General features: G+C 42.7%; 1 protein-coding gene across 20 annotated transcripts in view; it reads right to left on the bottom strand.

The window, feature by feature from the left end:
* PARD3 (par-3 family cell polarity regulator) overlaps positions 1-25,367 on the bottom strand; it is a 441,179-nt gene extending 415,812 nt beyond the window's left edge. For 8 of the 20 annotated variants that reach the window (XM_021542928.3, XM_085564045.1, XM_021542929.3 and 5 more), the window contains exon 1: positions 25,134-25,366. In XM_021542928.3, the coding sequence (XP_021398603.2) occupies positions 25,134-25,253 (120 nt within the window). In that variant the 5' untranslated portion in view covers positions 25,254-25,366. Of the gene's footprint in view, positions 1-25,133 lie in introns of all 20 variants that reach the window. The other 12 variants (XM_021542937.3, XM_085564036.1, XM_085564095.1 and 9 more) reach the window with 3 other exon arrangements.
* Positions 25,368-26,631: the final 1,264 nt, after the last annotated feature.

The following is a 26,631-nucleotide window of genomic DNA, read 5'->3' as shown; positions in this document are numbered from 1 at the left end:
AAAGAATTTACCAATTTTTGTCTTTTCCTGAATAAAAATAAAATTAAAAATAAGTTGTCTCAAATTTTTTCAGTGGTTGAAATAGCAATCTCCTCCCAGTCTTTGGTAACTATAGATTTCACTGGGAAAAAACATCACATCAGAAAAGTCTTTTTACAACAGTTGATTTTATACTAAAATATTTTAGTAACAAGATCTTGGAAGTTTTCATGAACAGCAGAAACCCCTGCACTACGCAAATGGTGAGACTGCCTTGAAGAAATTAACAGTGAAACTGAATGTAACTGTTCACACTTAAAGCGCCTCTGTCAATAAATAAAGAATAAATCAAGTTAACAAACACCTGAGATTTATTAATTGAGAGGAAGGCAAAGCATCACAGTTCCAAGGATGGGGAGAGGCCCCACCTTTCAGATGCTGTGTGTGCATTTCAGGGGGACCATGACACGAAACCCCATCTCTCCCCTTTGAGAGGGGCAGTCACACTACCATGCACTGCTGAGAGATGAGCAACACCCACCTGGAAAAGAGCAGATTTTTACATCATAGCACACCTATTTACAAATCCAGCAATGACACATTTTGGTGTCATTTGTTGAATTTGACAGGCAGCAGCATAAGTAGTGGAAGAGAGGTTTCTGCAGCTGCTTATCCTCTGCACTCTCCCTTCAGTACTTCTCCTTTCATTTTCAGCTATATCATTTAGGTAACATAATACCTGTAGACAATAAAACATTTTGTCTCTGTCCTTCATGATTTTATTTTTAAATCAATTTACAAAGCAGGAAGAAGGGAACATGGAAGCTAAGTCAAAGCAGCAATGCAAAAGCAATGAGATATTCACATCAGGGAAATTGCTTTCTACTGAAGCAAGACAAGCATCTTTTTGTTGTCGTTGTCAAAGAATTAACTAGAGAACATGCCAATAATTTATAAGGAAGTAGACATGTGCATAAATGATGGGAGGAGGGGAAAATCTACTAGCTTCTGTGCTGCAGAAAGGCAGAAGATGGTAGTAGACAAAAACCAGAAATTTTTACTCCACTGTTTCTTAAAATTATAGATGGGTAAAACACAGCTCCGACTCAGAAAAACCTTTATATATTCCTCCTGTGAATTGCACTGGAGCCTGTAGGTGCACAGTATTTGAAGTAAGAGTCTCAGTATTCTGCTGCCCCAGTTTTTCCTTTGTGCAGGAAAAAGGAATGTGAATATCAAGCATGCTTATGAACTAGGGGAGGGGAAATAAGTGTGCAAGTGTTTAAATATAGAAAAATACTGCCAGCATGCATTAGGTGTTACTAATGCCCTCACTACTAAAATATTAATCAAATGAAACAAAGAGGTGCAGGGAAGGACAGTCTTTCTAAATGGTAGTTTCTGGGTCATTAATTTTTTGAGTTACCCCCAGCAGTACCAGCATGGTAACCCCTTCAAATCTCAAGGAGGACACGAATTGACTGCATGCTGCCTTCAACAAGTTCACCCTGGTATATATATTCAGGCGACTTCTGCTGTCCTCCAGCTCTCCCATGATTACAAACAAACTTGCTGTTTTCAAACATTTCTCTTCCTGGTTCCTATCTCTCCTTTCATACACAACACAAATGCTTCTTCAGTCCCACCCCTTGAAGACAGACTGCTCTCCCTTCCCCCAGCCCTTTCCAGTGAATTTTTAAGCAAAAAGAAAAGAAACTCTTTCACAACTGTTTTTTTCACTAATTTTGTCCAAAGGCTACAGAAGTTTCTGGTCCACTTCAAAGTGTTGCTGGCAGGGCCATAACTGAACCTTCTTCCCTCTTCAGTACAGGCATTACCAGAAGGATGATTATCCTTGGCCTTATTATTCCTTGCCCCTGGCTACCCTTCTCCATTTGGGAGCTAACCTACTTGCTCATCAGGTTCTTCCCCATTCTTGCCACTGCTGATTTTCCAAAGCTTCTCCCAGAGCGACCACTTGCTTGCCTCACCCAGAACATTCCATTTTGGCTCCAACATATTCTCAGCAGAAGGCTCTTCCCCTCCTCTCAAGCAATGTCCCCACAGCCCTGGGGGACAGCCATGCACAAGCTCCCTCCCCACGAGCATTAAGGAGGGAAGTGCTGCTGCTTCCACAAGAGTGAACACCTCAACTTGCAATAGGCTCCAAACACAAGTGAAAAGTCAACATGTGTCTTGTTTTAGTATCAAAAAACATGTTTAGGATGAAAAATGCATACAGCCTAAAACTGCTATTGATTTCACCATCAGTGGTATCCAAAAAAAAACCAAAAAAAAAAAGAAAAACCAAAAACAACCTAAAACTTATAATCTCTCATAGTCCATCTACCTTCTGGTTCTGCAAGCTTACTCCATTTTACAGAGCAATGGCAGTTCTTAAAGCACTATTCAAAACCCTGGCTATAGGGCTGAGAAGGCACAAGATCATTCCAAATAAAGAGGAATGGCAGGAATGAGAAAAAGAAAGCTTATGGTCATTACATGCAATTGTACACTAACCACCCTGATGAAGTGTGCAATTACTCCTAACAGTTTTTCAGAGTTTTCCCATGTTGTTTTTTCCCAATCTTTTAAGTTGCAGTAGAATAAGAATTGCTTATTCTACTGCAATTGAAAGAGAGAATACATTTTCCTTGGAAGTATTCCTTCTTCTGCCCAGTGCTGATACTAGTATATATTTTTACAATGCTAGATAGCCCTATTTCTTTCACTCAGATACCAACACCTAATGAGCACAGATAGTTTAAATAATTCACAGTAAAATTCCATGTTGAACATCCACCATGCACAACATAAAAGATTTTAAAGCAGTCTAGTTTAAAGCTGGGAGTTGCTAATTTGAATACCTCATTTCAAACCACTACTAACGTCAAGATGTTCAAAGCCCACTTGTATCAGCCTGGCAATGTTGGCACAGCAAGACTTTCAAGAACCTCAAATTTGTGCAAATGTCTGAAGTGAATACTCTGACAAATTAAAAACTTCAAGGAAGCAAGTAATAAACTTGAAATTTTAGGATTTACCTGGTGTGAACTCTCACACTAGCAAGGCCTGGCCAGGTAAGCTTTGTGCACTGAAAAAGAGCTTGGTTTTTTGTCCTGAATATCCAGCACACCAACCCAACTGTTTCACAGGTCACTGCAGATGGCAAAGCATCTTCAGCCTCTCAAAAGAATTTGGCTGAACCAGTGGATTCTCTGATACTTCACTAACTCACTACATCCAGATTTACTGTTTCATGGGAACTGTTATTCATAATATTTTGCATTGGTTCACACTAGGCAGAGGTAAAATTGTGAGAGTTCCCACCTGGATTCACAGAAACAAGATTTCCCAGCTGTGAAGCATCTTTTTAAAGCACAAGAGCAGCTCCAAATTAAAAAAACTAGTGATGTCATCACCACATAAGCAGCTCCTCTGGCTTCACAACATGTTAACAATACTATACCTGAATTTTAGTACATGCAAATATAAGTATCAGTGTTCACTAGGAAAGGTTGGGAAAATGCCACATAGAAACTGAGGAAGAACTGTCGAAGCTCACAGGGCTCTGCACTGAGAAACAGGTTTACTTTACTGGGCACTCTCCTCCCGAGTGCCCAGTGCCCATGAGCACCTACCCTTCATCTACCAACCCAACTAACAACCAAATACTGCAGGGAAAAACACTGGGTAAGACCCACACTGGGAAAAACAGTAAAAACAGCAACAATAAACCAGTGATACACAGCAGGGAATTATTAAAGATTACAGTGAGAAGCAGTGCAGAAACCAAAAGAAGGCTCCCTGGTAAGATACCAATACCCAGTCCTGAGAAAGAAGCTGGATCTTCTGGACATTTCTCCTAATAATAATAATACGTAAAAAAAAAAAAAAAAACAAAAAAAAAAACAAAAAAAAAAAACAAAAACCACCAGTTTGGAGAAGGGTTTTTTCATTGTCCACATAAATGAAGACATGACTTGCAAAGCAGCCAAGACAAATGTATTTTCATATTCCTCTAACTTCAGCACAAAACAGCTCTGGCAGTTAAAACTGTTTCAGCAGAAGAGTTGGTTTGCAGCCTTGGAACAATTCTCAGTATTTTGCTGAGCAATGGCAAGCAATAAATATTATAACAATAGGGATTACAAAAATCTCAGTTCAAGAACACCAGAAGTGGTACAAAGCTCTTGATGCCTGCCCATCCTGATCTACAAACATTACCCTTCAGGACTGCAAACGAGCATTTCACCTCTCTGTATATCTGCATCCAACATATTGAGACAACCTGTTTGTGTGTGATAGTGTTCATGCTATGAAATGAACTGGAAAAAGTTTTATTGCCAAATTTACCAGCACCAGCAAGCTGTTAATGTCAACTTTACTCCAAAACAGTGCAAGTAACTGCCTGAAAATTTTAGACCTGCCTATCTTTGTAACAGATTGTCTGTAGATTAAGGTTACCTGATACTGATGACCTCCATAAGGGCATTCCACTACAAACTTCAGTTTTTAAGTTACATTATATAAATTGCCAAACAGTACACTTTGTTTGCCCCAACACATTATATAATAACTCTCTACTTGTAGGAACAACTGTTTTCTGCTTATACTTTTTAATTTGAGTTACAAAATGTTTACAGTAGAAGGAACAATGGCCCTGATTTCTTTTCAAACTGCTTCTAGATGTGCTGCAACATGCCTGTGTATCTGATTGACACCACTTTTCACTACAGAGTGGTGACACAACCCTGGTACTTCTCTTGCACTTTTTCCAAGGTTCCTAATATTTATACCTCACATCTCATCTGTAAGAGTAAGGCATGTGCAAAACCTATTTGCTTCTATGTGATCACCACGTAGCTGTCTGCTTTCAAAGTTGCAGAAAGAGCAGGCATACTGATTTTGAATGCAAATATTTGGTTGAAATAACCAGTTTTAAATTATGTACTGTAACACGTGAAAGTGTGAAGTTTCACACAACTAGGAAGCAGTAATGGGGAAAAAATTACATTATAGATATGACCAGGGTCTTATGTTCCTTTTCTTCAAGTCTGTGGGTTTGGAAAGTTTATCTGAGCTTATTTAGAAAAATATAGGTATGATTTTTCTAAACAACTTGAAGTTGCTGATCTTAAAAAAAAAATCATGAAGCTATTGATGGAAGGGGAGTAAATGCCTGAAGCGGAAGAAGCTGGAGAGTGCCAATTCCTCCTCCCAAGAACAGATACAAAGAAGCCTTTCCCAACATGGCTCAACTCCATGGAGTTAAGCAGTCCCCGGAGTAGAGGGAAGTCTGCTCTTCAGCAATGAGGAAATATGCACAATCCCATACAGACATTGTCTAGCCCTCACAACATCCCGCAAGGCATCAACATTTCTGTCCCATGTAAAGACAGTGCAGCCTACCTATGGCCACACAGTGAGCTAGCAGCTATTTTCAGGGAGGTAGCTGTGCTTTTTCCATGCCTATATTTACTTTTATACACAGCAGCCACCCAGCAAAATCACACCCTAGTGTAAAAGCAGCCTGTGACAAATGGACACATGGAATGATTGGGACCCACCTGAGCCATCTGTACTGGCAATGTGTGTCCAAAGTGATTGCAGCATGCTGCAGCCAGCACCTGCACTCTAAAAACTGAGCTATTTCACATGGCTACTTCAGGACAGACAAATCACATCTTAAAGACATGTATTTCTCTGCACTGCTTCTACATAGAGTTTATGCAGGCTCCAATCTTGTAGATTAACAGTTAGGCTACATAAACACTGCCCTACACATCAAACTGAACCAAGGTGAAGGAGATGAAGACAACCTAAGTATGAGGGTATCAATCAGTAGTATCAATAAGAGCTGCAGCTAGAGACTTGTACATAGTCTCTGTAAAACAACAGCATTTAATACAAGAAATTGTGCTACAAAAGTGTCTTAAAGAAGCTAACAGTTACACAGAACAACCCATGTAAGTCTCCCAAACTGGATTTTAATTCTCACTATAGAATATGAAACAAAACCAAGGGTAAGGGTTTTGGAGATAGCAGCATACACATCTAGAAGCAACAGCTCTCACACACTCTGACATGAACTCTCATAGTGGCAAACTCTCTGTGGCTAAACCCTGACAAGCACAAGCCTTTTCAATAAAAAATGCAGCATCTTTATTCTCCTTGTTCATGCAAATGTGACCTTTGTGTTCTTCCTCACAGACACCGTGGTACACACCTCCACCTCAGCAGGAGTATCTGAGTTCAACATATTCTCTCAATGCACACCTGAAGCTTCAACACAGCCTTGGTGTGCTCAGAATCCAGGCACACACTCCATCACGTGAGCAGGGCGGCTGCCTGACTCAGCTGTCATCCCAGCTGATTCACCATTCCATTTATTACTCCAATTGCAAAGAGACACCTTTAACCAGCAGTGCATAGAAAAGATCACCAGATATGGCAGTACTTGATTACCATAAATTATATCAAAGCTTGTTCTGTCACATTTTTTAGCTTGTGAATGCTAAAAAGGCATCATTTACTGTGTGAAAAATGATTGTCAAACAACAAAAAAATCATGCTTGGATTTTCTGTTATTTCTTTTGCCCTCGAAAATAGGTATCTGAATCACTAACACCATTCGCCAGTGAATGGGCTACTCTCAAAGAGTTTTAATACTTGTAAGCCCTAAGCCACAAAGGCAATGACACTTCAGAGCACACATGCAGTGCTCAGGAGTATGAACAGGGTTCAGCAGAACTGCAGAAAAGAAAACTCTAAAGGTAAGTTACTGGTTTACATCATTGTGGATTTCTTTTGCTAGAAAAGAAACCAGCAGATCCTTACACTCATGCAACTTATTGGCAACTGAAGAGCAGCCCCCTCAGTTGGGAACCAAATTCCCCAGACTGCCAGACACCTGAAATCTCAACATTTGCCCATGGGGGGAAGCAGGCTACCTACAGCAACTGATGCCAGCTCACTCCAAAATGAAATTTTATGCTCATCCCAAACTACTACAGTGGAGCAGATGGACTTCTGAATAACAGAGTATTTCCATGTACTCCCAGCTAAAGAGAAATGCTACCCATGCAGAGCTTCTCTGCCACAGGAAATCATTTCAGAAGGCCACTCCAAACACATTCTGGAAACTTTGGGGGTTTTTGAGGACAAATCCCAAATTCTTTCTTGATAAAACAGCAACTAAACTCTACTTCAGAACAATCTTTGTGTGTGAGAGAGAGAGACAATAAAAGAAATATCAAAATAAATACAAACCTATAAAAGTTCCACTTCTGAACAAAAATTAAGCTGACTCCTCAAAATGTCAGTAACCTGACTCTCAGGATACACACAACTCCTTAATTATGGACTCCGTTACTGTAACTGAAATCCAATGAAATTCAATCCTGTGGTTATCCAGAAGATAAACCATTGCAAGATCAAATGTAGTCTCTTACTACTTTACCCCTCTTTCACTTCAGTTTTCCATATCAATTATTTTTCAATTTAAAATATTTATCCATAACAGGAAGGATGACTGTCATCACAGAGCCTACCATTCTTCATAGGTAAAGAAAAGTATGATTCATGGGACTCTCCAATGCCACCAGAAAAATTCAAATATAATCTACCCCTGAAAACCCAAGACCCACCACATTGGCTTCAACATACAAGGTCAAAAAGCCATGTTCTGTATTCAGACTGAACCTACAGTGCACATCCTCAATAGCAGGAGAATCATTCAGCCAGGTATTTACCTATCAATGCATTGGCTTCAGGTTCACTTGAGGTGCCTCAAGGGCCAGCAGAGCCAACCCTGGGAACCTCTTTGACAGGTGATCAGGAGGGGATGACACTCATGGCAAGTTTGGGAAGGGCAATGACACAGGATAACACAGCAGTTCCCTCTGTCCCTGGATGTCACAATCACCCATGAAGCAATTCCCTCCACAGGTACTACTGCAGAGTGACCCAAGCAAGTGACACTGGTGACATTCACCACTTCCAAAGAGCAGGCTTACAGACATGAACTGCCCAACACAAATACACCCTTCTGCCTTCTCTCCTTCCCACCCCCATTCCCTGCTGTAATCCCCAGTGATCCAGTCATACAAGCCTTGATCAGAGCTGGGAATGCACGGGTCACTCTTGGGAACAAGGCCACCCTTTCTCATGGTGGGGAGCTGCACTGCACAGATTTCATGACACTATATACATCCAACTGCAGGGCTGCTACCTGAAAAAACTGCAAAAAAAACCACAGTGCTAAATGGGTATCACTGAGATTTTAGCTCCAGAATTTTACAAGTAGCTGTACTGGCAGATCCCTTTGCCTGGACACAGTTCTGCTGATTTCAGTGTATTTCTACCCAGTTTCTAACCCAACCTGATCACATAACACACCACAACAAAGTAACCATTACCCTGAGCAGCCTGGTACCATATATGTTCATTCCACAGTACAGCAAAAGAAGGGTTGAGACCGTTTTCTTTTTCAGATGCTCTACCTTTCATATTTCATAGGTAAATATCAAATTCCAGACACACAGCAGACTATTTTCTCCATTGATTCATACCACACAAACTACAGGATGCTGGCAAAATTTTTATACTTTGTAGATGAGATACAGAGAAAAACGTGAACAAACTTTTTAATAAGAACAGAAAAGCAGAAGAGGTATTTCAGTGGCCAGTAGAGCTGGGATGACTCCTATTTGTTCTTTTGTACAAATACAACTGAATGTTAACAACCATGCCTATGCACTATGCAAGTGTAATAAAAAGGAGGTACCATAAAAAAATAGATTGAACAGTTTGCCCTGGACTGATAAAGCAGCAAGCAAATATCACAATTGTACGGAAACGTGCTTGGTTTGTGAAAGCACAGTGCCCACTGCTACAATCAATTCCAGATGAGAGGGGAAAAAAAAAAGTATAGAAGAGAGGACAGAGAAAAATGAGAACATTTTGCTTTCTGCCTGGAAACACAAGATTCAAAAAAGTGTCCTTCAGGGTTTCTGATCCTCAGGATATGCTAGTTTCCTCTAGGAAAATAGTTCAGTTGGCTGAGATCAGTCATGTTTCAGCAATCTGTGAATCAATTAACATACTTGATTTTATAGGCTTTGTACTTCAGTGAAAAGTATATAGATATATACTACAGACAATTATCAATTTCCATTTTTAACTAAATGATTTCCTTTATTTCATATTGCTCAGTTCGGGGGCTTTTTTTTCAAATATTGATTATATATCCAGCTTGCTTGGTAATAAGCTCATCCAATGCATTTTCTGTTTGTTGTTGATGAAATGCTGACTATACATACTCTTAACATTAAGTCAAAGTGTTCACATGAAAAAAAAAAGTATCAGTGGCTCTTAAATAAATATTTTAAAGTTATTTAATGGTGTATAAATTCAATATAAATGCAACTTGGGATAGAACAGAAACAGGAATAGCCTTTTAAGTTATTATCAGAACAATCTTCATTTGGAAACGTATCCCACTTACAAAAGTACAGGGCAAACAGAAAAATCAACATCTGAATTTGCAGAGCCCTACCACCATACATCTATTCTACATACATCACTGCTAATTGCAATTCAATTGCATTCAATAAAACTCAACTTTTAACAAAATGTCCTGACGCAGTAGCATTTGCAGGACTCCCATGACAGTATTGCTGGTAGCTTAAAAATCTGTCCATGTGAATCCTCCTCACAGGGTGAGCTCAGGGGTATGAGGAGAGTGCAGGAGAGAGACTGGAGCAAAAGCGTGCTGCTGTGCTCAGCAGCCACCCCTCTGCTGTGCCCATCCCTGCTCAGCAGCCACCCCTCTGCTGTGCCCATCCCTGCTCAGCAGCCACCCCTCTGCTGTGCCCATCCCTGCTCAGCAGCCACCCCTCTGCTGTGCCCATCCCTGCTCAGCAGCCACCCCTTCTGCTGTGACCATCCCTGCACAGAAAGAACCCTTCTCCTGTGCCCATCCCTGCACAGCAGCCACCCCTTCTCCTGTGCCCATCCCTGCTCAGCAGCCACCCCTTCTGCTGTGCCCATCCCTGCTCAGCAGCCACCCCTTCTCTTTGCTACTGCATGCCTTAAGGAACAACTCATCTAATCAGGTAACCAGCAAGATTAATAGGACAGTAGAGAATTCTTTAATTACTGCTATAGGGAATAGCTGAGTTTAAAACAGCTAAAAAAGAAGCTCCAAGACAGCCTAAAAGACAGCTAGTGCACAGCCTACAATAAAATAAACAAATACAGTACTAGTTTCCAAAGTATCATTATATAACTCAGCAATGCAGGAGGATGAGGAAACCTTCTAAATTAGAATCTTTGATGTACATGCAGCATATTTAAAAAAAAAAAGGGAAACTGCTGTGCAAAAATAATTTGTAAGAATCAGAAACAACACCAGAAGAAAACAATAGAGGCTAGAGTGTAGTAGAACAGAATTAACTTTTCTGAAAAAGCCAGGAACAGAGATGCCATTGAACAGGTCAGGAACAGTTGTTTCCAAAGGCAGCAAAGGAAGCAAAGCATCAGTCAGCACTGTTATCCTCAGGACTGTTAAATCTAAATACAAGCAGCTTTTCTTTTCTCAGGGGCTTTCTACTGGAGACAGCTGTCTAAAATAAGAGGGATATGTCAAAATAACAAGAAACACAAAATAATTCATGTAAACCGTTAAGAGATACATTCTACTAGATTTCATGGAAATCTCTCAGGCTCTCCATGCCTAGTAACAGCATGTTTATCAAAGCTGAACAAAATCACTTGAAAATACAGGTTCTAGAGGAAAACAATGAAAAACAGTTATAATGTCATCTAAAATTATTTCATAAATTCCCCTAGCTGCATAGTCTACCAGCCACATTTTTGCAGGATTGTGGAGATAACATAATGACTATCACAGCTGTTAATAAAACCTGAAGGCTGCAACAAAAGCAGTATTAATAAGTGGCAGTTATGCTGTAGCATGTTTTTAAAATACAAAAGCTACATTCAAATCAATCATTCTGAAATAACTAGTTTAGGGTGGAATTATGATTTGCAAAACCCCAATTTTCAGGGTTTGGTGGTATTATTATTTAATTTGTACTACAGCAAGCGCTCCCCTGTTTGCTGTCTCTGGCCCTACTGCAGCCCTGCACATTTCCTTATTCATAATATAGAGATCCATCTTAATATGACATTATAATATAGAAATCCTAATATGACACACCTAATGGGGGGAAAACATGCTTTCTTCAGCACTGTATGCAGAAGAGATAAAAGAGTTCTGGTAGATTGAGTTGCTTTTAAATCAGGGTCTGTAGCACAGTATTTTACAAGCTAAGTTGAGACTCATCAATCTAAAAAAAAATGCATAACCATGTAAATAATTCTTCCTTACCAGCATCAGCTGAACACTATTAGAGCACTTATCAACTACTCAGATTTCTTGGCCATGTCCACCTTTATTTACAACACTTCTACATTAGGAGAGTATTACAGAACTTCTATGGAGGAAAAAATGGAAATACTGATTTAAATTCTACTACCATGGATTAATATTCTCCATTCTCCAATTTTCTCATATTTAAAGCAAATATATCACTGACAGACCTCCTCTGGCTTCAGTGTGTCACTTACACTTAAAAAAAAATCACTACTCATAAATCCTTTTAGATAGCTACACTGAAGTCAAACATAAGCACTTCCTTTACTTATACCCTAAGTTACAAACATTTAAACAATACTAGTATCAACATCCTACACTGTCAAGGACAGATATTATATGAAAGTTTCAACCCAAGTTAAAAAAATTACTTAAGAAACAGACATTATTAAGCAGTTTAACATGATGGACTCCACAGTTTTCTGAAACTAAGAGACTTTCTTTTCAACAGCCAATTACAAGCTTGGGAAGCCTGGTGTGTCTTTTCATAGTGTCTGAGCTACAGGATTGGAGAAGGACTAAGTACAGCAATATTTTACCACATCCTTACTAGAGAGGAAAGACAGTCCTGCAATGAAGGACTCAGCAGGTCAGCACTTTATTTCCAGCTTGGTTCCAAACTGCTTGTGTGGTCCTGGATCAGCCAGTGACCTCCTGTGCCTTCTTTCTCTATGCACCCTGCAGGGATAAATCCATACTTGCCCATCTCATGCTATGACATTTGCTTGCCGATTTTGTTTTGAAGGGAAAGGCAGCAAAGCAAAGAAGAAAACTGCCCTGCTAAGAGGATCAGGTGCTGAAGAGCCATCTCCTTGCAGATAGTTTGGGTGTTGCACGCTGTTACAACTGGTGGGTGCATCACAGCTTTGATGCAGCACAAGCAACCCGTACAGCAAAGTACATTTCTCTTTCCTAAGGTCAAAGAAAGATGCAAAGAAAACCACAGGACTTTGTGCCAGTACTCACTTGCTGCAATTAACATCGTGCTGTAGTGAAATGCATGTGTTAATGAGGTCCGTGCAGAGAATGAGCCACAGGAATACACAAAGCTGCTCCCAGGTGAGCAATCCCATACTCCATCATCTGTGTTTGGAATAAACCTACACAGCTTCCCAGCTAATGCAGGCCTGTCTTGGTAAGTAGTTATAAAAAGGAGCCCATTCCTACTCTGTGCCCTCTTTCACACCTGAAGACACAGGGCATTGATACATACATTTCCCTTTCCAAATCACAGCATCAGGAAAGCAAAACTAACCAGACATTTCCTGTATCTTCACCACAAGATTCAGCCAATGTTTCTGAAAGGAACCAAAATACGCTAACTGTTCCTTAAATCTGAACCACAGCACTTTTAGTCTCTCCTTTTCACTTCCACATATATCTTTTTCTATAACTCAAGCTCCTATGCAGCAGAATACTTACTAAAATGGAATAAGCAACAGTTTTCACAAAAAATAGTACCACTCATTTTTTACTGTGTATTACTGAAGCCACATTAAACTTCTCTGAAGATGCTCTGACTTCTGCATTAGAACTGAGTTAGAGAATTTTTTAACTGTGTAGGGACACAAAATGTTCAGTCTTTTCTAACAACTTGCATAACCTGCACCATAACCCTACCTCCATGTTAAAAATTAGGCAATTTGAAGTAGTTCATTCTATAATGAAAGCAAGTTATAAAAACTATTCATCTACTAGTGAGGAATATACCATGGCAGCCCAACCACACTGCAAATCAGAGCCTCTGCTTGTCTTGCAGTAACAGAGCTGGTGCCTGCAATGGGACACAGCAAGTGCAACCCAGTACCAGTGAGTCTGGATACAGATGTGGAAATTCAACATCCTGGCAATGACCAGGGCAACAGTGTAAGTCATGACACAAAGGGGAAGGTGTTATCTGTGGAGCTCTATACCAAACATAATATGTATTAAAATCCATGCTTAAAAAAAAAAAAAAAAAAAAAACCACAAAACGAAGTGGCAGATTTTATTAGTTCACTTTATCCTTCTGCATATTTACTTTACTTATTTTATTCAAAATTACACTATTATTTTGTTCCTCCCTTGTCCATTTAACAACATTCCCAAACCAGTAGAGCCTATCAAAGCTAAAACCTTGTCCTGCTGCTGGTGTATCACAAACATATGTTAGGAGCATTTAAATTGCAAGGCTGCAATCTGCTCTCTGAAGGAGGCTGGTAGCAGGTGTGACAGTCTGATCAGCAGAATGAACTATATATAAAGATGCAAGCAGTGGGGGGGAGGACTCCACAGCTTTGCTTTTACATATCATGCTGTATTTGTAGTCCTACTTATTCAGAAAGAGGGTGAGAGGAGCCACAAAGTTAAAACAGACAGACTTTGGCATCTTTGAGCTCAGTGTTTGATCTCACAGCCCCTCTCTCTCAACAAAGCAGGCTGTCTCTGATTTGCTGCTCATGCTGAGAAATGCACAATTCACAATTGCAAAGAACCAACCCTCTTATTTATTGCATCCAGGCACAGTGTACAAACCCAAAGCCACGTGGTCTTCCCCAAAGGCCAGCTTCCCTAGCAGCCCACCAGGTGAAAGGCAGGCTGCAAAGGGCTGTTGATTATAAACTGAGTTCAGATCTACCTTACAATGAAGAGTAACACAAAACACAAAGTGAATTATCACACTCCACACTAAAGTTCAGAAGGAGCAGCACACTTTTTGAAAAAAGTGACAGGAAAATTCTGAATGATAAACAGCATGTTTCTAAAACACTAATTAACTACAGAATAACTATTTTTTTATTTCAGTATCACACACAACTTTAATCCCCAAGAGCGATCAAGAAAAAAATGTGGACTCATTGTGTCTTAATTCTCTCTATTCACCATGTCTCTGGCATCCACCAGCCTTTGGAAACAAAGTCTTTCAGAAGGCAACAAAACACTGGCTCACTGAATCAGAAGCAGCTTGTGAAGGCTGCTAGAGTTAAAGCAGTCTTTACACACTGTCTAATCACAGACATAATATATAAAGGGTAACGCAGACCACCCATAAAACCCATAAAATCTGCATCTGCTCTGCTGCCCAGACAAGCCGCAGGTGCTCCATTCCTGGAAGTGTTCAAGGCCAGGTTGGATCAGGCTTTGAGTAACCTGGTCTAATGGAAAGTGTCCTTGCCTTTGACAGGGGCATTGGAAGCACGTGACCTTTAAATTATAAAAAATGGTCATTAAGGTCTCTTCCACTCTATGATTCTATGAAAACAAGACATACATCTTAGCTACCATGATATTATGACATACAAAATTAGCTATTATGATTTACAGATTCCAAATAGTTTTCACATAAAGCAAATTTTTAAAGCCTTTTTATTTTGTTCTGAGACCAAGCAAGTGCTGAACTATTAAACTGAGGCAATTTAGAATAAAATAGACCATTTCGTATTATTTGGACTCATGTACAGTGAATGGCTATGGTAAATACTGATACTTTTCTTTTTAATTGAGAAAAGTAGTATGCATGCATATGCATTTACAGGTCCACCTTGACAGTATTTGTAGAAAGGGAACAAGTATGTGGATCTGTCTGATCACTCTAAACAGACCACAGGACAACACTAGCACTTTGCCCAAACCTTTCCTCAACCATTTAGCTCAGCACTTCTCCCACAGGTCACTGGCCACTGGGAAAATACCACCACAAAAAGCAGATTTAGTCAAGTCTGAAATACACAACTGTAAAAACCATTTTGGAAGTAGATTTAGGATACAGTTCCCTTCAGCAGATTGTTTAGACTTTTCCAGATTCTAAAAGGTAAACAGCAGTACATTCAAGCTAATTACCTCATATTCAAATATCACAAGAATATTTAACCCAGCACAAAATAGCTTTTCATACAAGCTAGCTCCCCTTCACTGCTGCTTCCATTCCTCAGCTAGGGAATTTCACAGCAAAAGAAACTTCTTTCCTCCACAACGACAGTGTAAGGACCAGAAGCCTTTTCAGCTAAATATTTCATAACCACCAAAAGATACAATACAGGATGTTCACTACCTGTGGCTTCTAATTTAGCAGAGGCTTCAAGCTAACAACAGCTATTTTATGGACATGGCAAAGCAACAAATGGGTCATCAAGAATTTACTTCAAACAGCTATACTAATATAGGAGAGACTTTTAAGACACTGATTACAGTAACATTTCAAACACATTAACATCTGGGTTTAGTTTACCAAAGCACTGTGCTCCTGAGTGATCACTGGGTACAGGGTGAGGTGACTACTCCATTGCCTAACATGACCACAAGTTAAATATGCTGTTTCACATACAGAGTATAACATTTTCTTTTAGACCACTTTAGTTAAGTCCAGAAAATACAGAAGGTTTTCTCTTCAAATGGAAGCTCTTACACATACAAATATTTTGCATACAGTTATAGTAATTTAAAATCACATTCACTGGCCTTTTTACAAAGACAGCTTACACTAAAACAGTATTCTGAATTTTAAAGCACTATTTGCAGGAGCCCTACAAAGCTGGCTTCCCCACTGCAGGAAAGTCACAGTCACTGCTGGGCTACCTCCCCTCATCTCCCTGCAAAAGCAGCAGCATTTCTTCTCTTACCCAGCACTCATCTTTGCAATAAAAACCAGAAACACCCAGCAAAATAAGTGAGGTGTATAGAGATGACTACTCTCCTCCTATTGTAATACTTCCAAATTACTATAATTGCACAATACCTTTTAACTTTTAGCAAAGACTAACACTTCAGGCTAGCAGTCTTCCAGCAGCCTGCTACTGTCAAGAGACAAATTCAAGGTGAATAAAATCCCTTCCCTCTTCAGGCTGCACAGAGACCTGAGGCCAGAGCTCATTCATCAGGAATGGATGGCCACCACAGATTGGCCACCACAGCCCTGCTGCCTAAATTCTCCTTCTTTTGGTACCCAGCAGCTGGCTGCTTTCCTGATCCTCACAGCTGCAGGCACAGGGTCTTTACAGGAAGGCAGAGGGGCAAACTGACAGCACAAACAAATGCACACTTAAAACAACACAAATAACACATGGTCCAACAGGTTCCTGGAGAGGCTGAATTAAATCAAGCTTTGTTATTTCACTTAGCAGCTTATTAAGGAAGCAAAAGGTTCTGAAGCCTCCTATTTATTGGGGTTTTTCAAATGTCATTTAAGTTTTAGAGCAACAAAACTTTAGGCTGTGTGGTCTCAGAGACACTCCAGCAACCTCAGAAGTAATTTTTCCAGTATTTACTCAGTTCAGCTCCTTCCTGTTCAGGTCCTTAAGAACTTGGAACAAAGTTGTTCATTATACGCACAAAGATGTATATTGCTGCAAGGTTCTCACAAGTAAGATATTGCTTCTGACATTTAACAGAGGAGAAAAAACATTATGTGGCCTTTGCCTAGGGGGAAGATAGAGTAACCCAACAACTTTGAAAGCACATGCAAAAAAGATGGGGTAAGGTGAAACTACTTTTCCATTTAGTAAGTGTGGCTACGTTTCTTCAAGCAAATGAAAACACCTAAGTGGGTGCACACACAAACATACAGGCACTCCCAGAAGTTCTATCTCCATTTAAAATACTTTATACCCACGTAACTTTTTGTTTTTTCTAGTAACACACATCAACACCAGAAACATTTTAAATTGCTATTCTGAATCTGTAAAGACATGCACACCCAAAAAAAAAAATCCTATAAATGCTGCCACTTAAAAAGAAAACTGCTAATGATATATCATCTTGCTCCTCCTGTAACAAATTCATAATTTCACTGCATCAGCAGCAGGCTGAGTATGAGCAAATGTGGAGAGTATGGCCAAAATAAGTGACACTGCTTTTCCAAAACAGAGTCTATTTTCCCTACCAAATCAGGGATACGCTACTTTCCCTAAGCTTATTGCCCAGAAAGAAAAGCTTCCTATAATAAATTCCACAGGTTGATTTTAAAAAGAAAGTCTTTGGGTGACATCTGTTGCACCACTGAGGTCAATTTTTCATCCTCTTGCTAAATGGACCACTTGCCTCCAGGGCACCAAGTTAACCCATTTCTTCCCATCTTTGGCATTTTCTCTTTGTCTGTACTTCATGCACTGCATTAGTGTCTTGCTTCCCTGCAAAGTCCCATTTCCCACTCACGTGAAAAGAAAAAGCAACAGGAGTCATATCTATCTATCATTCAAAAGCATTTCCCTTTACCAAACTCCAAGGACATCCCATTCTTTTTTCCACCCCCACAGAAGATCATCCTTCTCCCCACAGTCATTTCCCTTCTGCCAGCCCTATTTCTGTCACCACAGAAGCCCTGAGAAGCTGGAGGCACAACGACCCAAGAGGAACCAGCCAACTTGTGCAGCACCAAAACTTGGTCTCTGGCAGGACCACAGCAGCACCCCAGGGCCCAGCTCCAGGGGATGCTCATCTCTGCTCCTGGGCAGCAAGGATCAACCCCTTGCACAGAAAACTTTTGGTCTTCTCTCCTGCACCAGAACCCCAGCCTTGAGATGTACGGTGTGGGATGCAGTTCAACAGTTTTAGTAGGAAAGTAGGAATGCATTTCTTCTTTTTTTGGGACTAAATAGGTGATTCATGTGCATCACTTTGCCACAGGGAACTGAAGTAGAAAATAAGTTACCAGCAAGTACCTGCTACCTAATTTAAAAAAAAGACCAAAACCAAGTTCTACAACAAAACAGTTATTAAAATTATTTCAAATTTAACAAATACTTGGGACCAACTTGAGAAAATAACTAAGGATACCCATAGGAAAAAAAATATTGACACTGCTGAGGTACTGTAGCAAGTAAAACTAATGTTGATTCTCTCAAAAAACAAAAGGCTTTAATATTTGCTGTTAATTTAAAATTCTTTTCCCCAATTTAAAATTTGACTAATTTTTCTTTCACTAGCAATATTAGTCATTTTGACAAGTATTATGTATGTCTGTCCTGCTGTTTTCCTTTTTACTTTCTTGGTTTTTTAAACAGCCCCACTGGATTATGTAACTTAGCTCAAAGGCAGTTTGGTTTTTGGTGGTTTTTTTATCCATTTTCCAGCACCAGACTTGCTGAGCATTACATCAAAATGACCTCAAAGAAACAACAAAAATATATAGCGCATATTAAAAAGGAGGGGGAAAAAAAATAAAGCACAGATGCCCTAAAGTATCTTCCAGAATTTTTTAATACTTTTTGCTTCACTTTTTATTTTCTTACTGCTCAGAAAATATTTCTGAGTGAGAACATCTGTGCTATATTCTGGATTGATGTTAGAAGAATTCCACCTTATTTTCAATATACATAAGCACTGGTTCAGCATTGTTGCATGTTTTATCCATTCAATTTATATTTGGATGAAACGGTTTGTTTTCCTTTGAAGAGCCAGGAAATTGTTTTAAAGCTACATTAACCATATTCTGTATAACCACCATTTCTCCCCCATTTACTATGTCTTATTTTACCAGATTAAATGTACCACAACCAAAAGATGTCATAGTCTGATACAACTGAGAAAGTGTTACTTCCAGTGGTGTTTTTGTAACAGAACTAAAACATCTGTGACTGTTGTAAGTGAAGTTAAAGTGTAAAAAGCTATGAGAATCAGATGGCTTTCCACTGGTGGAAGGCTGCATTGCCCAGGAGAAGAAAGGCTGGCAACGCCCTAAACCCCAGATTGCCTCCAGGAACTCTTCCCCAAACGCACTGAGCACTTTCACAGGCTCCTCCACAGTCCTCCCCTCAGAGCTACAGGAACTGCTCAAAGGGAAATCACCCTCCACAAGCTCCACTTTACCACTCTTCCACAAACACATACTTCACTTTGATCACTGTTAAGTCAGTGAAACACTGAGAAAGCACACAGTGCCAAACTGAAATCCATGGTGCATCCTGTCCAGCCAGAGATAGGTGCTGCTCACACCAGCCAGCCTCAGCAGTACCACACACATCCTTCACTGAAAGCACCTTCAAAGCTGAAGGGCTTACATGCTACCCACTTCTCAAGACTCTCTTCTTAAACACTACAGAATTCACTCTTCTTCATTAGCTTTGAACAATCCCAAGTGCCTGCTTGCTCAAATCACAGGGCTACAGCCCCAGCGTGGCTCTCAGGCCTTTTTAAGACAAGCCTCCTCCCTTTTGTACAGATGGCTCGGAACAAAGGCAAAAGCTGGCAGAGAGGGCATGGCAGGGCTTGTGCAGCTCCCTGTCTTGCAAGCCACAGGTCCCCTGGGGCACAGCACTGCTGTACAGCAAAGTCCCCACGCAAGGGACCTCTGCAGCCACTGCCATGCTCACTCCAAAGGTTCATTTCTACCTTCACCCTCCAACTTCTCTTGCCATGTGCAAGAGCCACCTGTATTTACAGATGAGCCAATGACAGGAAAACATTGATTTGGCTGCAAACACAGAGGGAATTGGAGAGAAGTTACAAGAAGTTTTCCTCAATGAGCAGAGGGAATTTATCACTATAGCCTTGCATTTCCAGCACCAAACCTGCAGGATCACACAGTAGCTTTCTAAATGTGAAGCAATCATGACCCATTTCAGTACTTATCTTCTTTAAATTAGCATCTCTCCACTGCTGTTCACCAAGCCTCAGCAGAATCACATTCCCCAACAGCTGGGCTCCCCAACAGCTGGGTTTCACTGCACTGTTGGGAACCTGACTCAGTGAAGAGGTCAAGAGACAGCTCAAAACTGCCCAGAGCCTCACTGAATCCTGGCTGGCCTCAGCTAAATCACTGAAATACTACCCAGCCAACACTGAATGCAGAGCCCAGAAACATCATCCTGGGGTGTTGGCTAGAACTAAACTGATTGCCAATTGAGCAGCAGGGGTGACAGGCATTTTTTTGACATTTTGGGGTTGAGAGGATTCCTGTGCATTCTGGAAATCACCTGTAAGATTTCTTTCTACTTAAAAAAGGCTTGAGATTTGCACATATAGAAAAAATAAATCCAAACCTAAAAATGTAAAAAAAAATAAAAATCATACACACACAAAAAGAACTTTAAATCTTTTTTATGGTAAATTTAGCCTCTACTGCCCTTGAGTATTGCCAAAGGGGTCACTGAATGGGCATTGTGGCAGATCCATTTAAGCCTGTAGCAAAAACCTAGTGGTCTGGCTCAAGGAGGGAATGTGCCAAGAACAATACAAAGCCCAAGCAAAATCAGCAGATTTTCACACCAACCCACCCATGTGTTAGGCTCTACAAATCATGCCCCAGTGACACAGTCATGAGGAACTGTGCAACTGTTTGCTCTACAGAACACAACTTGCATCAAAGCTGCCGTTGTGTACCTGGCAGAGAACCGGCTGCCTGAGAACTGACTTCTAAGCAAATAGTCCCCGTTAGCTGGCACTGGGGGGATAAAATCAAAAACAGAAAAAAAAGCAAGCTTCACAGACACAATCACTCAGGTTTCAACCCTCATCCCTCACAATTCCCTGCTGATGAATGTCAGACCTACCAAAGAGATGCAGCTTTAAGCTTTGGGTGGCTTAAGCCCCCAGTGTACAAATTACAAGAGAATATGGTCATCTGACACCTGTTACCTTCGCTTACACTGCCAACTCTCCTGGAGTTCTGGTCTCTTATCAGCAACAGCCTCTAACACTATCAAAGAGCAGATTACAATTTCTTTTCACAAATATTAGTGCACTGCAGTTTTCAAATTAACAATTGAAGTATTGTTCCATGCAACATCAAAACCCTCACAAAACTTCATCTCCTACAGCATTTGACATGGGAGAGGGGAAAGGTGTCTCAAGACTTCTATTTAAATCTTTTTGATTCAGCAGTAAAACTTAATTTATTTATTTTAACTGGAAAATTAGTTTTATATATAAAGTCTAGGAGCACCCTATAAGCTCATGATATGCCGGGCATCAGCCTGAACTATCATGGAGACCAAATAACCCCTCCAGGGACTCAACATGCCACTGAACAACTCGAGCAAATCTACAATTTCCTATTGCATTCTCTTGCTTACCATTTGCATCACTTTTTTTTTTAATCTACCCATTGCTTAAGCAATGCAACTTTTACTTGCAAGAAAAAGAAGATAAAATGCTTACAATATCCTCCCCAAAAACCAAAGCACAAGAGATTATACTGACAGTCAAAAGTCAACAAAAAAAGTCAGAAACATCTCTGGCTACATCTAGATCAAACCAAAGTTACAAGATGCAGAATTACTTCCTTTCAATAGTTGCTCAATACATGATTTTTATAATAATTTTCCACCTTTTAACACTGGTTCAATATTTGAGAAGCATGTTTCATCTCAACTGACTGTCTGCCTTCTCCCTTACGGTGCAGGCCATCATCTCAATGTTAAACCACTCAGATGTGGCTGACCTCCCCTCTTAAATCACACTTACCTTCTTGCAAGTTTTTAACCATTACATTAATTGCTAGGACTACACCAACTCCAAATCTGCACAACCCTTGACCAGCAGGGTCTGGAAACTACATCTCCCATTCCTCCTGCCCAAGTTGTACTCCTTTAAGACTCGGCAGAGATGGTGCCAGAGGCTGCATCACTCCATCCAGCCACACACAAGTGCACCATTAGCCTGCCCCCATGAAAACTGGGTTTCATTTAACATGATCGATTTTGCTGACTCCACTTGCCCTGAACAAGGTGGACACTTCAAACACCTCTTATCATTTGCTTGTTCATTTCCCGCAAACACAACCTGCAGAAAGAATGAATCATGTTTCATACACAAAGCTTCTCTTGGAATAAAAGTAAAAGAACGCAAAAATTTATACACACTACACAGACCAGCCTTTAAACACAGCCTTTCATATTGATAACTAATTCCACACACAAAGACTTAGCATTGACAGCAATGTTAATCCATAATAAATTTTTGGAGATTTATGAATCCTGATCAAAGACATAGCAGAACTAACTGCAGTTATCTGCAGTTGTATTATCTGTATGTCTTTAACTCCTAAAATTTTACAGCGAGGAGAACTGTACTATTATGTGGATTGCTCTCCATAAGTACTTTTTCCATTGTCAACATGTCTCTTCAACCTAAATAATACCAAGTCAGAACACTGAGGTCAAATTTTGAAGCTATTCCCTCCTGGCACTCTGCAAGCATGGTTTTGGGCAGCCTCACTGCTAATCACAACTGGGAAACCGTGACAAAGCGGGGGGAAATCTGGGAAGGGCTGACAACTCAGTTCTCAAGGAGTTCTCCTGAAGAACTTCTGCAAAAAGTAGACACACACATTCTTGAAGGATGAGAAATGCTGCTTTTCCTATAAGTATGAAAACCATAGACTTCATTCAAATATTTTGAATAATCTTCCACCAGATATTCTTTCCATACAAGCATAGTGGTGGTGAAATAGATTTCAGTGTCAGTTTGATACCAGCTGCCAGACTGTAAGTTCATATGGCCACATATACTTTGATCCTCTCAGGAATTACTTTGTCCCCTCTCTTGTCTCCTTACGAAGTGAAGACTTGCACATCTGCTACACAAGCATAGAAAGGAGCCATCTAACTGCTACAAAAATAGAGTCATCTGTGGAGTTCTAGCATCCAAACCAGACAATTACTATGTTACTCTACTGCAAGCACAGCAAACAGCACTATACACCTACTTACAAAACTTACTTACTGTAAGATCCGGTTCCCTCCCACCTAAACATCACCACAGAAAATCGTCAGCAAATTCAAGTTAAAAGTAAGGTTTGACAGTGACCATATAAAACACTCAGAGAAAGCCCATGGACACTGCTACTGTTTTCAACCACAGAATTTCCATCTAATAGAAACAATCTCAGTAATTGCAGCTACCTCAAGTCCATACCAGTGGCATTTAGCATAACCACCATATAAATACTAATAAATAAAACCACCATGTCATTTTAACCCAGGATGCAGAGCTTTTGATACCAGGAACCAGTCAAAGTCTGGCTGCCCCTCTGCAAACTGTCTCTTTAAGAAGTACATGGCCATAGTCAGTTACATGTTTTCCTTCCCATGCTTCCACAGGTGGGCCACTTTTTTTCTATAATGAAATTTGCAATGATGTAACCTTTTCCTGGTCACTGTTGTGTGTGTCCCCTGTGCTTACAACTTCAATCCCTCCCAGGTTTAACATTATCCTGCAGAATGCAACTGCCACCCTTTAACACAGCTTAATACTTGGAAGCCAGGATGCAGCCCATTGCCACAGGAGTTACACGGGCCACAGTTTTGGAAAAAAACACAGCAAAGTAATTATTTTTATTAATGCTCTAACACTGATGAACAAATGCTGCAAACACTTCTCATGTGAATGGCCCAATGAGGCATTCAGTGTTCCATAAACAGTCTCACTTTACTGTTCACTGCTTTACCTTAACCAGAGAGGTACTTTCAGCCCCAGACTCCTACATGCAAGTAGACTGCCATGTGCATTAACTGCTGTATATGAATGACAGCTGGTATGCAGCCACAGCCGTATCCTCAAGAATCATTTTTCTCTTTTTTCCAGACAGAATCAGAATATGTTTGCTGTCTTCAAACCCACGTTCTTAGGTGGGGAGATGATGGGAAACTCAGTTCCTGTTCTCCTCCCAGCATCAGCAATTCTCTATTAAAAAGCTGATTTTAAAAATTTTCTCAGGAATCACTTCAAACCAATCAATGAACCAGTCACAATATTCCTTCCATTGCATGTTTCAGGACAGGCTGGCAGTGTGCATTGGCCAAAGTAAAACCGGTAAAAGTGTAAAATGTCTCAGAAGGAATAAGAGGGAGAAGCACACTAAAACTTCTTGGATCGATAAGGCAGAGGAAAGGGGAAGGGCACTGCTGAAGTTCTCAGCCAACGATGCTCATACTGCCCAACAAACCAGTTGATTAAAAAGAAGTTTGCAGCGACAAGAAAGCACGGGGAGGGTGGGAAAGGGAGGAAGGGAGGAAAGAGAGAAAAAAAATATTTTTAAAAAAAAAAAGGAAGGGAAGAAACTCAAAACCCAACATGTTGCCCATGGAGGGAGAGCCAAGTCTGCAGCTGCCTGCACACGCACAGCCAGGGATTTCAACATGGGGCTGCGGGAGGCCGGCGCGGCGCTGCCGGGCCCCGCCGCGGGCCGGGCCGGCGCCCCCCGCACCCCGGGGCGCCGCGGAGCGTCCCGCTGGCGCGCAGCCTCCCCCGGGGGCGGCGGCCGCGGAGGAGCCGCGGAGGAGCCGCGGGCGGCCGCGGGCCCCTCGCAGCCTCGCCCGGCGCGGGGGGCGGCCCGCGGGGCGCCGCCGGACGCCCCCGCGGCGGAGTCCCCTCGCACCGCCCTCCCCGCCGGGCCTGGAGGGCCGGGAAGCCTGGAGCTGGATTTCCAGCCCTCCGCGGCGCCGCGGCCCCGCCACCCGCCCCGGGGCAGACCCGGCACCGCCGGACCCCGCGCCGCTCTGCCGGCCGCGTTCGGGCGGCTCCCGCACCGACGCCCCCGGGGGCCGCCGGGCACCGGCGAACAAAGGGCCGAGGCCCGCGGGGAGCCGCGGAGGGGCCGCGCCGGCCGCCGCGGAGGGGCCGAGCCCCCCGGCCCCGCTCCCCGGCGGCGCCGGGCACACGCTCCCGCGGGCTCCGCCGCCGCCCCCGGCCCCGCTCCCGCCGCTTCCCCGGCGGGGCAGCCCGGACTTTCCCCCTCGCTTCCCTCCCCGCTCCGGGAAGCGCCATATTGATCGCGGGCGCCGCTCCCCGCGCCCCTCACCTTGGCGATCGCCTTCTTGTACCGGGTCACCGCTTGCTGGATCAGGCTGAAAACTTTCATGTTCCCGTCCCCGCAGGGCACGACCACCCGCGTCCTCCCGAAGCACACCGTGACTTTCATCCTGTGCGGCCGGGGGGCTCCCGCGTCCCTCCGGCCCCGCGCAGCCTTCCTCCTCCTCCTCCTCCTCCTCCTCTTCCCCTCCGCCCTCCGCCACGGCCGCCCCCCGGCGGGGCGCGGCGCTCAGCCCCCGGCCGCCGCCGGGCTGCCGCTGCGGCCGCCCTGCCTTTGCCCCGGCTTCGCGGCCGGCCCGGCAGGCGCGGGGAAGGGAGGGCAGCGCAGGACCGGCCGGTGCTGCCTTCCCGAGGGCCGGGGGCTCTCACATGCCGCGGCGCTGCCCGCGGCCACCTGCTCGGCTCCTGCCCCGGCGCGCAGCGGCGGCGGGCGGGGCGGCGGCGCTGGCTCCGCTCCGCAGGCGTGGGGCGGCGCGGCGGGGCGGGGGCAGCCGGCCGCTCCGCGGGGCGCCGGCAGCGCGGACGGGGCGGGGGAGCCGGCGGGCCCGCACACGATCGGAGCGAGAGCCCCGAGCGAGCCCGAGGTGGTGCGGCTGCCCCCGCCTCGCTCTGCCCCGCCGGGAACCGGGGATGCGGAGCCGGGGCCGCACCGGCACAAGGAGCCCCGCGAAGTCCTGGTCCCGGTGCACGGGGGGAAACGGGCGCCGCCGCCCTGCCTCAGGTACGCGGGTCCGGGGAAAGCAGGGCACGGCACCGCAGAGAAGGCTGGACACCGCGGTGCTCTGCTGTTCCTCCCGGTGTCCGGGGCACGCAGCCACCGCTCACGGCCGAAATCAGATGGCCTTCCTGGTCGTTCGGGCATCTGTTAACGCAACAGGACCGGCACTGTGCAAAACCTCCTTCATCATCAGTAACACCAGCATCAATGGAACCGCTGAGCAATCTCCTCTGCAAAGCCGTCAGAAGTCATAGGGGTTTGCAGATATCGTTCACTTTTTTCCACGGATTTCATTGAGGACAATGGAATTGCACAGTTCATTGGTCATTCAGTGTGGCCTGACAATATATATCTTTTGTGTAGATATGGTAAAACAATTTAACTAGAGTGAAAGCAGAGTTTGGAGGACAAGAAAGAAGTGGAAAAAAAAAAAAAAAACTTTCTTCTTCTTCTTTCTTTTCTTTTTCCTGAACACACAGCGCTAAATATGTGAAATTCAAGTAAGCTTTGTAGCACATAATGTCAACATCCTTCTACAACACCGGACAACTCAGCACGTGTCCTCTGGTGCTCCCTGCCCGGCAGCTGTCCCAGCTGGCAGTCTGCTCCTGTTCCCTTAGCAATAGTATTAGTAAATTTAAGAACTTCAAACCTGGTACAAATGGCAAAGCTGTCTGCGGTTTAGTAGGTACAGAGGTATGGAGCAGAATTAATGATGTTTTTAAAACATCAAAGGTAGAATTATTGCCCTGTTAAGTCAAGGGTGAGA

This window comes from Lonchura striata, chromosome 2 (assembly GCF_050655825.1).
Source record: "Lonchura striata isolate lonStrDom1 chromosome 2, ASM5065582v1, whole genome shotgun sequence".
Classification (NCBI taxonomy): Eukaryota; Metazoa; Chordata; class Aves; order Passeriformes; family Estrildidae; genus Lonchura; species Lonchura striata.
The sequence above is the reverse complement of the archived record's forward strand: the minus strand, read 5'-3'. Positions and strand labels throughout refer to the sequence as shown.